Here is a 15,268-nt window from a genome sequence, read left to right as displayed (position 1 = left end):
TCCCAGGCCAGAGTTCTGCCCACTTCACAGAAAACCAACCAATTTCTTCATCAGCACATGCATCAGAATTTAACCAGGGGGTGAGAATTCTCAGGAGAGTTCCTGTGGATAGGGCTCAGAAAAATCTGAGGGATTCCTCCTCTCAACACTGTCCTTTCCAAACTACATGGGACTAAGGGGACATGAGCAGCAACCCTGTCACAGTCTCTCTGCCTTGGGGACAAGTTCACCTTACGGAGAGGTAACTGGCCCCTAAACACCTAATTCCAGGGCTGCTGAAAGGGTAAAACCAGACCCTCCCTCCAAGATGAGCTATCCTTGTCAGAAGTTCCCATTCTTACTTCTTATTCCATCTTCTCTGTTTCCTGCTAAATTCCAAGCACCTGAGGGCAGCACCTCCTGCTGCCAAGGTCACTGCAGGTAGCCTCCACCTGGCAGCCCTGAACAGCAGCCCAAGGGTGCGCGGTCCTCACAGAACAATGAGGGGCAGGGAATGCGGACCTCATTTCACAGATGCGAAAAAGGTAGCAAGACAAAGACAAAAGATTTGAGCTGAACCCCAGCTCCACCTCAGCCTGACAGGTGTTAAATGGGAATACCACCTCCTGGAAGGCTGACGTACGAGCTGAAGTTTAAAAAATAAATAAAGTTGGCTTGGCACCTGTCAGCCACATACACTGAAGTTGGCGGGTTCCAACCTGGCCCAGGCCAGCTAACCAAGAATGAGAACTACAACAAAAAATAGCCAGGTGTTATGACGGGCGCCTGTAGTCCCAGCTACCTGGGAGGCTGAGGCAGGAGAATCATTTGAGTCCAAGAGTTCAAACTCTCTGAGTTGTGACACCATAGCACGCTACCAAGGGTGACATAGTGAGACTCTATTTAAAAAAAAAAAGAAAGAAAGTGCTGAGGTAGTTTTCACTAAATTGTGGTAAGATTAGCCCAAGGAAACACAACTAGAAAATGGTAATGCTGGTATCAAGTTCAAGTATTCCACTACCCAATGACATGCTCTTCTAATACTTCATTCAACCCCGTGGAAAGGGGAAAGAGGAGTGGGGGCTGTAACCCAACTAGCTGACAGCCAAAGAAACAGCATCTCCAAAAGCATCTCATTCATGAGAAAGTGTCCCGTGAACACACAGAGGCCCCTGTCAAGGAGAGCACTACCTGAGTGTCGGGCCAGCACAGACAGGTCGTAGCGCTGTCTGCCGTCGGTGGCACTGCAGAGGAGGTCTTCCTTCTCTTTGACACAAGCATGTTTCGTGTCCCACGTGAAGAAGTAGGTGCAGTCGACCTCTCCAGTGAACACAGGAGACCCTTTCCCATCGTGATCTGTACAATTCAACAGGAAAAAAAAAAACTCCATTACATGACCAAACCCAAGGGAAAAAATCAATCAACAGGGCCGACTCACTGTTCTGCTAAGACTGCCAAGTCGGCAGGGTACAGTGGCTCACACCTGTAATCCTAGTACTCGCTGAGACTGAGGCAGATGGATTAACTGAGCTCAGGAGTTTGAGACCAGCCTGAGCAAGACCCTGTCTCTATTAAAAAAAAAAAAAAAAAAAAAAAACAGAAAAACTAGCCAGGCATTGTGGTGGGTGCCTGTAATTCCAGCTACTCAGGAGGCTGAGGAAGGAGGATCGCTTGAACCCAGGAATTTGAGGTTGCCATGAGCTAGGCTAATGCCACAGCACTCTAGCCTAGGCCACAGAGTAAGACTCTGTCTTAAAAAAATAAATAGTAAGAATTCAATCCGGATTTCTCAGAAGCCCTTGGGGTCAGGGATTTATAAGGGCTTTTACTGAGTTTCAGATGCTAAGACATAAGCCCTGAATGGCAGGGCCTGCATCCTTTTCATCTTGGCAGAGCCGCGTCAAGTAGGCTGGATGGAAAGCTGCTTAGAACTCACTCCCCGATAAGAAAAGAGCAGGCACAAGGGAACGTGCCAGCGGCCAGCAGGACTCTGTAGTCGGGGCCCAGGAGGATCAAAGACATGTCTGGGTGGGAACAGGGATTCACAGAGAGGAGGGCAGAGTTCCAAGAGTATCACTGACTTAAGATGTGACCCTTAGCAAGACATACCCCTAAAGTGAAAGCAAAAGAGCAAGAACATCTCCAGTCAGCCCAGCTGATGTGCCAAGGTCCTGTTCCAGCCCTGCGATGTGGTGACACACCTCCAAATGGCAATGGCATTCTCATGACTACTCAGTGCATCTGGTTGTAACACCCTCCTCACATCAACCATCCTCTTTTCCACCTGAACAGCGGTTCTCAACCTGTAGGTCGCGACTCACAGGAACTGTATTAAAGGCTCGCAGCATTAGGAAGGTTGAGAACCACTGACCTAGAATGAGATCCACAGACATCCCATCCTCTGCTGGAACAGCTCAGCTCCCCTCTGAAAACCAGCTCTTCAGGGCCTCCTGCCCTCCCACCCAGCCTGGGATTTGGCAGACTTGGCTGACTTTCCCCTGCTGGAAATCCTGTCTCCTCGCCTTTCCACAAAGAACCTTTTCCCACCCTTGATGGTTTAATAATCCTTGTCTGGACCTCCCACGTGAGGGACCTCCTTGCGGTTTGATGTCCTGAGTTGTTAAATGTTCGAAGGCAGCGGTTCTCAACCTTCCTAATGCCACGGCCCTTCAATTACAGTTCCTCACGTTGTGGTGATCCCCAATCATAAAATTTATTTTCGTTGCCACAAAACAAAAGGTTGAGAACCACTGTCTAAGGGAAAGGGAAGTGAGACTTCGTACCAACAGCAAGTGATTAACTGTAATTTCTACTAAATCTTTAATATTATAATGCCAGCAACAGTAGCTGACTTAGACCAAGCACCGTCTGAGCCAGGCACTACACTAAGCATCTCAGCTACGTGAGGGCTGCAGAGAACAGGCTCTGTTTTAGGTATGTTAAGGACAGATACGGCCATGCGTGCACAGAGCTAACATTTCATCAATGATAAACCACACACACGATGTTGGTCTGTAAGAGTATAAAGCTGTATTTTTGCTGTGCCTTTTCTAAATTCAGATAAGTTTAGACACTCAAAACTCACAGCTGTGTTCCAACTGCCTACAGATTTGGGTACAGTCACATGCCATACAGCCCTGTAGCTTAAGAACAGCATGTGATATCACACGGTCTGGCGCAGCGGGCTGTGCCACCTGGGTTTGCAGAAGCACCTTCAGTAATGTCCATGCAATGACAAAATTACCTATAGACGCACCTCTCAGAACATATCCCTAAGTGACATATTTGATCCTCAAAACCCTATGACACAAGTACAATTTTAGCCTTATTTTATAGATTTAGGGCAGCTAAATAATTTGTCTATGGTTTCATTACTAAAAAAGTAGAGTATCTACGAATCAAACCCAGATAGTCTGGCCTCAGCCATGCTCATAACCACAAGGCAAAACCTCCCTGCTACATTGTAGCGAGCAGGTTTTCTATTTTTTTTCCCTCTGTTTTTTGATTGGTGGGTTTGTTTTAAATAAGCAGTCCAAGCTATTTGCTTTAAGAATACCTTAACTTCACCTCCCTCTGCTGAGCCCGAGAGCTTGTGCTGCAGCAGCTCAGTACCATCCACCTCTTTTCAACCCACCCAACTAGTTTAGTCCTATCAGATTCCTGCTTCACTACCAAGACAAGATAGGTGTTTTAGCAAACTTGAAGTAACTGTTTTTCTTTTACCAGATAAATTTGAATTATTTACAACTAAGTAATACCATGAATGATCCTGGATACTCATCCCTCCTTTTGAGCTGGCTTTGCATCTGAGGCGGAGTCTGCTGTAAATAACCATGCGCATGCACCCTACATGTATTCTTATTTAATTCCTCAGAGGAGTCAGATACACTCCCCTCTCCCAAAGGGACTCTGCCTTCAGAAAGGATTCCTGGGGCCTGTGGTATCTCTCCATCCATCAACACCACCAGTATGAGGTCTGCACAAACTCTCCCTCACACAATCCCCGAGGCACCAGCCTGGCTCCCCAGCCTCCAGTTTATCCCCCACACACTGCTTTCCTACCTGGCCTCATGGCCCAACTAAAGGGCAAGGCACCAAGAAGCTCTATGCCTACGGAGCAGGCAGCAGCACCCACCCCTCCACTACTCTGTGCTGAAGACAATGCTGCCTATTACCAAACTGGCTTCACTCGCCCTCTCTAGGCACATAGCTAAGCTCCATTTCCCAGCCTCCCCTGCCTTTCAGGCTGAGCTAAGTGATTTAGTTCCGGCCCATTTAAAAAATAAAAATAATAATTGCTGTTTCCATTCTGCAGAGCCCTTGGAGGCCAAGCCAATAGGTGGAAGAACACAGGATGGAAAGAGCTTAAGTCCCCGAAAGACCACATGGAGCAGAGTCGCCCACCTCTAGCCGAGGACTTGCACTGAACTGAAGAAAATAAACTTTTAATGGACTGAGCCATTCAAGGTTTGAATCTGTGTCATCCCAGGGATGCAAGGCTGGTTTAACATACGCAAGTCCATAAACGTTATCCACCATATTAACAGAGGCAAAAATAAAGATCACATGATCCTCTCAATAGATGCAGAAAAAGCATTTGATAAAATCCAGCATCCTTTTCTAATTAGAACACTGAAGAGTATAGGCATAGGTGGCACATTTCTAAAACTGATTGAAGCTATCTATGACAAACCCACAGCCAATATTTTACTGAATGGAGTAAAACTGAAAGCTTTTCCTCTTAGAACTGGAACCAGACAAGCTGGTCCTCTGTCACCTTTACTATTCAACATAGTGCTGGAAGTTCTAGCCAATACAATTAGGCAAGACAAGGAAATAAAGGGAATCCAAATGGGAGCAGAGGAGGTCAAACTCTCCCTCTTTGCTGATGACATGATCTTATACTTAGAGAACCCCAAAGACTCAACCACAAGACTCCTAGAAGTCATCAAAAAATACAGTAATGTTTCAGGATATAAAATCAATGTCCACAAGTCAGTAGCCTTTGTATACACCAATAACAGTCAAGATGAGAAGCTAATTAAGGACACCAACTCCCTTCACCATAGTTTCAAAGAAAATGAAATACCTAGGAATATACTTAACGAAGGAGGTGAAGGACCTCTATAAAGAAAACTATGAAATCCTCAGAAAGGAAATAGCAGAGGATATTAACAAATGGAAGAACATACCATGCTCATGGATGGGAAGAATCAACATTGTTAAAATGTCTATACTTCCCAAAGCAATCTACCTATTCAATACCATTCCTATTAAAGTACCTACATCGTACTTTCAAGATTTGGAAAAAATGATTCTGCATTTTGTATGGAACCGGAAAAAACCCCGTATAGCTAAGGCATTTCTCTGTAACAAAAATAAAGCTGGGGGCATCAGCATACCAGATTTTAGTCTGTACTACAAAGCCATAGTGCTCAAGACAGCATGGTACTGGCACAAAAACAGAGACATAGACACTTGGAATCGAATTGAACACCAAGAAATGAAACTAACATCTTACAACCACCTAATCTTCGATAAACCAAACAAGAACTTACCTTGGGGGAAAGACTCCCTATTCAATAAATGGTGTTGGGAGAACTGGATGTCTACATGTAAAAGACTGAAACTGGACCCACACCTTTCCCCACTCACAAAAATTGATTCAAGATGGATAAAGGACTTAAATTTAAGGCATGAAACAATAAAAATCCTCCAAGAAAGCATAGGAAAAACACTGGAAGATATTGGCCTGGGGGAAGACTTCATGAAGAAGACTGCCATGGCAATTGCAACAACAACAAAAATAAACAAATGGGACTTCATTAAACTGAAAAGCTTCTGTACAGCTAAGGAGACAATAACCAAAGCAAAGAGACAACCTACACAATGGGAAAGGACATTTGCATATTTTCAATCAGACAAAAGCTTGATAACTAGGATCTATAGAGAACTCAAATTAATCCACATGAAAAAAGCCAACAATCCCATATATCAATGGGCAAGAGACATGAATAGAACCTTTTCTAAAGATGACAGACGAATGGCTAACAAACACATGAAAAAATGTTCATCATCTCTATATATTAGAGAAATGCAAATCAAAACAACCCTGAGATATCATCTAACCCCAGTGAGAATGGCCCACATCACAAAATCTCAAAACTGCAGATGCTGGCGTGGATGTGGAGAGAAGGGAACACTTTTATACTGCTGGTGGGACTGCAAACTAGTACAACCTTTCTGGAAGGAAGTATGGAGAAACCTCAAAGCACTCAAGCTAGACCTCCCATTTGATCCTGCAATCCCATTACTGGGCATCTACCCAGAAGGAAAAAAATCCTTTTATCATAAGGACACTTGTGCTAGACTGTTTATTGCAGCTCAATTTACAATCGCCAAAATGTGGAAACAGCCTAAATGCCTACCAACCCAGGAATGGATTAACAAGCTGTGGTATATGTATACCATGGAATACTATTCAGCCATTAAAAAAAATGGAGACTTTACATCCTTCGTATTAACCTGGATGGAAGTGGAAGACATTATTCTTAGTAAAGCATCACAAGAATGGAGAAGCATGAATCCTATGTACTCAATCTTGATATGAGGACAATTAATGACAATTAAGGTTATGGGGGGAAGCAGAAAGAGGGATGGAGGGAGGGGGGTGGGGCCTTAGTGTGTGTCACACTTTATGGGGACAAGACACGATTGCAAGAGGGACTTTACCTAACAATTGCAATCAGTGTAACTGGCTTATTGTACCCTCAATGAATCCCCAACAATAAAAAAAAAAATAAAAATAAAAAATAAAACAAATAAAATTTAAAAAAAAAAAAAAAAAAAAAAGGTTTGAATCTGTGGTTAGGCGGTGACCATAGCTCAGTGAGTAGAGTGCCGGCCACATACACCAAGGCTGGGGGGTTCAAACCCGAACCGGGCCTGCTAAACAACGACAACTGCAACAAAAAAAATAGCCAGGCATTGTGGCGGGGACCTGTAGGCCCAACTACTTGGGAGGCTGAGGGAAGAGAATGGCTTAAGCCTAAGAGTTTGATGTTGCTGTGAGCTGTGACGCCACAGCACTCTACCCAGGGCAACAGCTTGAGACTCTGTCTCAAAAAAAAAAAAAAAAAAAAAATTTTGTGGGTAGCCTTTTTACTAACCTACACTAATATATTTTACTCTTCCCCCTAAAATTATCTAATGTCTTTATTTGAAAGGATCACCAATAATAAGGCGTCACTTCAAAACAAACTAGATTTAAGTTATTGAAACAAATAGTAAAAAATATTATAGCCAAAATAACATATGGACTTTGGTGTCTTAAAAATGCGTGAACTTTAGATTCATAGACATAAATAATTCCTAGCAACCCAACTTACCTATAAACCATGTTACATTGTATTACACACCATACTAATACCGGCTGACATTCAAAAGTACAATACATCGGCTCGATGCCCGTGGCACCAGCCACATACACCAAGGGTGGCAGGTTCAAACTTGGCCTAGGACAGCTAAACAACAATGACAACTGCAACAAAAAATAGCTGGGCATTGTGGCGAATGACTGTAGTCCCAGCTACTTGGGAGGCTGAGGTAAGAGAATCGCTAAAGCCCAAGTGTCAGAGGTTGCTGTGAGCTGTGACGTCATGGCACTCTGCAGAGGGTGAAATAATGAGACTCTGTCTCAAAAAAAAAAAAAAAAAAAAAAAAAAACACATTACATCTATCAAATACATAGAATCCACCAAGGGATTTTCTCTAAAAACTCTTAAATTTTTATTTGAACAAAACTAATTTTATAGCATACAGTTTGCTCCCTAAGATGGCGTACTGAATCACAGAGTTGGAAGGGATCATAAATATTTTAAAATTCAATGCCTGCCTGACAGTAGCCTCCAAAACCTGCCGTAAAACCCCCACATCTATCTGTCTAGGCTCCTTGTTACGATCATAGTAAAACACAGATTCTTTTTTGACATTAGAGTATATTGTCAACTCTGTGAGGTACAGGAACAGTTCTGAATTTACATCTTTTTTGGCATTAGGGTGTGGGGTTTTGATCCATCGATGATGTACAGTTTATATGAAACAAATCTAGCTTCTGAGTGGGCATATACACATATATACATTTTTCACTGTAATGTTCTTTCTACTTGTATGTTTCAAAATTTTTTATAATATTAAAAGTTTGGGGGGGGGGTTGGGGTGCTTTCAGCATTTTTTCAAGGCTCAGTTTATTTGGGCTTTAGCTGCCTGGTCCTGGGCACAACCCTTCAAATGCCTGAACCTCTCCCCCATGAGCCCAGGACTTGTACACCCTTCTCTTAGCCTCCTCATCCATTGCGATCTTTTTGGATTATTACTCTATCTTCCCAGCATCCCGAAATGAGATCAGCACACTCACACAGATGTCAGCCAAATCATTTATAAAAAGCCCTGAACAGAACAGGGCCAAAGCGGGTCATGACAAGGTTGGAGGGAGACTCAGGCTGCAACAGGGCAACAGAGTCAGCAGGGGGCACAGAAGAGCCAGCTGGGGAGCACGAAGCCAGAACAACGGGGGGCCTGCGGCCGCACTTCCCAGAACAGGGAACACGAGCAGGAGGGGTGTAATTCAGAGGCTGTCCCCTAAAAACAGGCTGAGACCAAGACAAGGGGTGCAATGGAGAACCCCAGTGGGGTGGGGCAGGGAATGTTCAAACCACACAAGAGCCGTATCCGGAGGCCAAACTGGTTTTTCTCATTCACAGATCAGAACACATCACACCCCTGCTAAAACCCTTGGGACTTCACTCTGATTTCCATACAGTGTCCAGCCCTTCTGCAGGACAAACGCCCCGCCTCTGACCTACCTTCAGCCACTGTGGTTTTCATCTTTGAGCACCTCCAGTCCAGGAGGCCACAGTCACCCTGGATCACCCCTGTGCAACCTGTGGCTCAAGCCGCACCTCCTCCACACTAACTGCCCCAGCCCAGCTGACCTTGGGCCCCTCCTAGGAAAAGGGTGGGCAGGGCAACACCAAGCAGTAGCTCTATTCCAACACTCATGGCCCTGAGCTTTGACCACCCCACTCCTTCTCACAACCTGTCTCCAGACTATGAATATCCAGAGTACCTTGTCATATGGCACCCTCAGACCTCACAGGCCCTAAGCAAATAGGTAGTAAGTGTGTGTATTGTGAAAGTGGCAAGAAGCCAGCAAACGGATTTCGGCAGAAGAGCAGCGTCCACCTGCAGAAGACAGCAATAGTGGACCCCAAGAATGACAGCACCCTAGGGACAGGTGCGCCAGGGTCAGTCACTGGGGAAGGGCCTTCCTGGCTGCATCACCCTGGGCGCAGATTTGCTTGCTTGCTAGGAAGTGCACTAGAGCCAGATGCTGCAATCACACCAGCCCCTGCCGTCTCCCCGAAGCAGACGGAGCTCAGGAAGCATCACAACCCTATAGTGAGCCACATAAGAACCAGCCCCCTGACCAAACCATCCAGAGTGCTGCCACACAGAAACTGAAAAACAAACAGAAGGAAAGACTCTCAGCAGCGGGGCAGCCATGTGCGTGTGGGCCTCTTACACACAGCCGGGGGCTGAGAACCAGGCCCAGCTCAGGAACAAGATCTCTGTGCAGAGGCTGGGCAGCATGCAAGGCTGCCTGGGTCACAGTCTGGGGAGCAAAGGATGAGATGTGTCTCTGATGACGACAGAATCCCTCTACAGGCGCAACTGTGTCTAAAATCGTCAAGACACAGAGGGCATCACTACGATTGGAAATCCCAGTGCCATGCTGGTTCAAGGACAATTCTCCTAATCACTTAGAGAAGCACAGGCCACCTTTAATATCAGTGTGCCCATAACATCTTACGATCCCCAGATCTGACTCTCTGCAGGCTACCACTTTGTGAAAAAATTATCTTGATACTTGGTACATAAAAGAAGGGGCCACTCCATCTCTGCAGACCCATCCTTGCTTCAGTGTGTGTCAAAATTCAACACAGAAACTCCTTCCCAGCAAGCTTAGTGCTGGGCCCATTCCCAAAACTAACACAGCAGCAGAGGAAAATGGAAACAGGATGTGTGTGTCGTTGGGGCGGGGTGGGGGGGGGGGGGGTTACTCCAGCAGAAAAAGCTAGCCTGGGGACTAGAGGTAGCTGGTCTGAGGACATCTGCCTTCTCAAATGAGTAGTCCACTCCAAGAATGTGTGCGTACACACACACCAAGGCAAACGGGAGATGAACTCCAGTGCACACTCACCTGCAGTCTCGCTGCACTCAAAGTTGATGACGCTCATCCGCTGAAAGCCTGAGCTGCACTCGTCGCCTCCGGAATATATCAAGGTGAGGTCTCCATCAGAGTATCTAGATGTTTGTGATGACATATACAAACATTGGTAGAACTAAGAAAGAAACTTTAAATTTTTTTTTAAAGTCTGCATTAAGCCTTTCACATACTATCAAAAAATCACTACTGACATAAAACAGCAAGCTCTCTCTAGCCAGCTGGGAGAAAACATCTAGAGGAAATGAGTTCCAAATGTACGGACTTGTCATCCTCTGGCTTCAAAGTATAACTGGCTGGAAGAAAATGCCAAAAGTTTGGCTGTGGGCACGGAGACTTCTCTCTTGCTCTTACTTTTAAATTTTGTACAAAATAAATACCCAAGAATTCGCCCTTCTATCAGCAGTCATAAAAACAATCTTACCGAGGGATCCAGGACAGTACTAATCCCACACACTATGAAAGGAGTGAAGGAAAAAATTTTTAAATACAGCTTAACTGTAGATATTCCACACTTCTGAAAGCTCAAGATAGGCTGTTGGGTTTTTACATTTTTCTGTTCCTGTTTTTTGAATCATAACACATAAAATGTGTCGATAACACATTTTCAGAAAATCGAATTTCCAGCCGGGCAGAGTGGCTCACGGCAGTAATCCTAGAACTTTCGGAGGCTGAGGCAAGTGGATTGCTTGAGCTCAGGAGTTGAAGACCAGCCTAAGCAAAAGCGAGACCCTGTCTGTACTAAAAATAGAAAAAATACCCAGGCGTGGTAGTGGGCACCTGTAGTCCCAGCTACTCAGAAGGCTGAAGCAAGAGGAGCTGTTGAGCCTAAGAGTTTGAGGTTTCTATGAGCTATGATGCCACTGTATCCAACCCAGGTGACTGGGTGAGACTCTGTCTCAAAAAAAAAAAAAAAAAAACAAAAAAAAATGCATTTCCATACTGCTGCTCTTAAGAAGGTTAACTACCAAGGTAAGGTAGTTAAGTTGTTTGAAACTTTTATATAGCGCAGCGCCTGTGGCTCAATCGGTAAGGCGCCAGCCCCACATACTGAGGGTGGTGGGTTCAAACCCGGCCCCGGCCAAACTGCAACCAAAAAATAGCCAGGCATTGTGGCGGGCGCCTGTAGTCCCAGCTACTCAGGAGGCTGAGGCAAGAGAATCGCTTAAGCCCAGGAGTTGGAGGTTGCTGTGAGCTGTGTGAGGCCATTGCACTCTACAGAGGGCAATAAAGTGAGACTCTGTCTCTACAAAAAAAAAAAAAAACTTTTATATAGGGTGGCGCCTGCAGCTCAACAGAGTAGGGCGCCGACCCCATATGCCAGAGGTGGTGGGTTCAAACCCAGCCCCAGCCAAAAACTACAAAACAAATAAAACTTATATTTATATAATATTAATGGCATTTCAGATTCTCAGATTGCCAGAGAAAAATCAAAACTCCTCAAAAACAAATTTTAAAATATAAAACCATATTGACTGTAAATTAATTAAACAGGTTTCCTACAGTATAGTTCTTACAAACAATAGTTTGTAAAGCGAATGGTTCTAACAGAAGCACTATTATTGTAAGGTTAGGAAAAACAGCCCACCAACCATTTAGCAACAAAGGGCAACTTGCTAAGAGAAATGGGAAGGAATGCGGCTCCCAAGTGCCCAGTGCTCTATGGAAAATGGGAAGAGGAAGCGGAGGAGGGGAGGGAGCGGTGCTTGACAAGAACGTGTTCAGCATCTAAGGACATGTATGTGTTAACGTGCTTCTGGGGGAGGCCAGGGCTGCTAGCACGCAGCCACACTTTTGAGACACTGTCACTGCACGTGAAGTCATGTGGGGCTTGCTACCCACCGGAGGGTTTGGTGCTGGTAGCGTCCTGCTACTTTGACTTGAGTGGAATCGGTCTTCTTAATTTGGCAAACCGCAGCATCTTTCTTATTGCAGATGTGTGTTTCATTTTCTCCACAGATGTTCAAATAAAACGTGTATTCTTTTCCATCTGAATCATAGTATAAACCTAAAGAAAGGGAAACAAACGAGAAGAGGCTCCCTTATTAGGTGAACAGATGTTAGAATCGACAGTCACTTGAGTCCATGCGGGATCCTGTTTGTGCAGCACCAGCCCCAGTGGCGGTCCTCACCAGGCAGCATGGGTCACTCAGCCCCACTGTCCCGCCCCCAGCCTCCCGGGCTGTGCAGGGAGGGTGCAGAGCAGGAGGAGCCCGCTCACCTTTGCCCAGGACCAGGGGCCTCAGGTCAATGGCCACGTCCTGCTGCTCACTGCTCAGGGAGCAGGTTTTACTTTCCAGATAGTCTCTGTGGCAGGCGTACTCAGTAATCCACTCAACTTCGTAGCGGCAATTGGATTTAGCAGTGAGTTTGGGAATGGTGCCCTATGAAGAACGATTTGAAAGGAACAAAGTAAACTTTGTAAATGCGGTGGAAATGCAGATTTTCCAGGCTTCTAGAAAGCTCAAAGAGAGGTTGCTCTATATTGGGCTATTCCTGTTTTTCTGAATCATAATTTCCCATAATACTTTAAGATTATTTGACTTACAACAACTGCATTTGCTTTTGCTTCCTTTTATTTTAATCATTTTTAATTTTTTCTTAACTTTTACTTTCTTACACTTGACTTATAACTCCAGGTCCTTTCAGTCATCTCTAGGGAGACAAGTTTTAGTAGGCAGCATACCCTGGAGTCCGCAGCATCTGACAATCATTATGACCCCAACAAGTGACCTGGGTCATTGGGTGCATGGTTCATTTGCTCCCTTCCACGAAAGTTAAGTACTTTAACCAGCGCTAGGTGAAGATCACCCTGTAAGTCCACACAGAACTCTTTTCCTAAGAGTTACATGTCAACAGAGTCCCAAGGTGCCACCACTGTACCCAAATCTGCTCCTGGGTGAAGCCAGGGCATCGTCCAACCATAAGCATAGACTGTGCCACTTGCTGCAGAGAGCTGCCTTCACAAGCCACAGTCCTGACACTCATCTGTGTGGGAACTGCAGAGGGTGTTGATCATCCTCGGGAGAAATGGCTCTCTGTGCCGCCTCTGGGCACCGTTCATCCCATCAGCATTGACTGGGCACCTGCCACGTGCCAGGCATAGTACAAAGTGCCAGGTTTACAAATAGGTCACACACAATTATATGCTGCAGAGCTGCAAGCCCAGCTCTGACTGTTCTGTCTGACTCAAAATCAAGGCTTCTAACCCTGGCTCAGCGCAGGCCGACAGACTGGGAGCAGAGCAGAGTGCTCAGTGAGAGAAGCCAGGCACAGACAGCCACAGGCTGTAGGATTCCATTCACATGAACAGGCAAATCCAGAGAGGCAGAGAGAAGACTCGTGGTTGGAATGGGAAGAGACTGTTAATGGGCATGAGGTTTCCTTCTGGGGTGAGGGATGTTCTAAAACCAGATGGTGGCTATGGCTGCACAATTCTGTAAAGACACTAATAAACAGTGAACTCTAAAAGAGGTAAATTTTACAGTATGTAAATTCAATAAAGCTTTTTTAAAAAGATCTATATAACGAGCTGAATATTTACTAAATATCAGCTCCTAAAAGCACTGAATGAACTGACATAAATGCTTAAATAAATGTATCACAGGGCTCCCAGCACGCGCTGCACGAGTTCTGCCCAGTGAACACTCATGCTCCACAGGAAACAACCCAGTAACAATTTGTTATTAGCTCACTAATAACAAATCAGCCTCCCCTTCTAACACCAAGAAGTGTCTCACACCCCTTGGAGAAAAATAGGAGGGACACTCTCCATTCTCTTAATCATCATAGTGTAAAGTGATTCTTACCAAATATAGAACTGAAAATAAGAGGAAACTACTAAAACCACTATCAATTTAGAACATCTCACTAGACTAAAAAGATTCCAATTCACATGTGTAGGTACATGCAGAGCATAAATATTCCTCAACATTCTTATTCAGAAGCAGTATCAGCTCGTCAGGGCTTCACTAAGCTGGCCACCCACGGACACAGAAAGGGACGCTGAACCTCCACTGCACTGCTGTCCCCGTATCCCGCACCCCCCCACCACTGGCTCACTGCCAGCCTGAAATCAGAGCAAATTCCACATTTGTTTTGGAGGAGGGAAGTGTGGTTCTCTGGGAAAAGAATTCAGTCCCACCCACTTCATTCTGTTACCAAGAGCAGAGGTAAATTAAAGGAAAGAGGGCCCCTTCCTTCCCCAGGAGGATGCCCCCTGAAAAAAACCCTTCAACAGCAAACAGACTCCACCAAAGGGCAAACAGACTGGGTCATGATCCGTCAAGAACCAGAAGACTTAGCAGCTCTCCTCAGGGAGTTTACAACAGTGCTGGAGATTTAATAAACAGTCAGAGACAGAGCAATAAATCTGCCCTGAGTGCCAGTGCCGGCCTGCAGGACGAAGGCAGGCAGGGAGGAAGGGACTGGCTTAGCTTGAGAAATTATACTCAGGGTCTCCCAACTATATCCTATTTGCTAAAATCAACCTAACTACAAAAATAAAATCATTGCAGGCAGGCTAGGACACTGTCCTACACCACCATAGTATGTACAGAGGCCCCTCAAGGTTGGTGGAAAAAAGCAAAAAGCAAGAATCAAACTGCCCTCCCGCAGCCAGCCTCCTCCAGAGAGCCCACTGGTGGCCCTCTTAACAGCACCCCCATTCCCAAGTCCAGGCCCACCCTCCTGACCCTGGCAACCCTTGGTGAACTCCCCTACGACCAAGTTCCAGGAGACAAGTCACTTACTTCTCTCCGCTCTGATGGGCAAACAAACGTAACAGTCACCGCTGGGCTGTGGCCATCACAAAAGTCAGGCTTTTCTGCCTCTTCCTTCGCATAACTCAGAACAAGCCTGTGAGATCCGCATTGAGAAAAGAGCGTCACAATGGTAAAAATGGTATTCCACGGGGGATGCTGCCCTGAGCTTACAGCACATTCAGAGAGAAAGGTAACAGAAGAAACACTTAAATATAAAAGCAGTTTCAGAATAAAACACCTT

At 45.4% G+C, this 15,268-nt stretch overlaps 1 protein-coding gene across 1 annotated transcript in view; it reads right to left on the bottom strand.

Moving 5' to 3' along the window:
* The window catches only part of IGF2R (insulin like growth factor 2 receptor), a 120,781-nt gene that overhangs the window by 55,234 nt on the left and 50,279 nt on the right, over positions 1-15,268 (bottom strand). The window contains exons 7-11 of the mRNA XM_053591105.1: positions 15,016-15,121; positions 12,486-12,648; positions 12,107-12,272; positions 10,241-10,344; positions 1,171-1,335 (exon numbers count right to left, since the gene is read on the bottom strand). Of these exons, the coding sequence (XP_053447080.1) occupies positions 1,171-1,335; positions 10,241-10,344; positions 12,107-12,272; positions 12,486-12,648; positions 15,016-15,121 (704 nt within the window). The remainder of the gene's footprint in view (positions 1-1,170; positions 1,336-10,240; positions 10,345-12,106; positions 12,273-12,485; positions 12,649-15,015; positions 15,122-15,268) is intronic.

This window comes from Nycticebus coucang, chromosome 5, assembly GCF_027406575.1.
Source record: "Nycticebus coucang isolate mNycCou1 chromosome 5, mNycCou1.pri, whole genome shotgun sequence".
Taxonomy (NCBI): domain Eukaryota; kingdom Metazoa; phylum Chordata; class Mammalia; order Primates; family Lorisidae; genus Nycticebus; species Nycticebus coucang.
The sequence above is the reverse complement of the archived record's forward strand: the minus strand, read 5'-3'. Positions and strand labels throughout refer to the sequence as shown.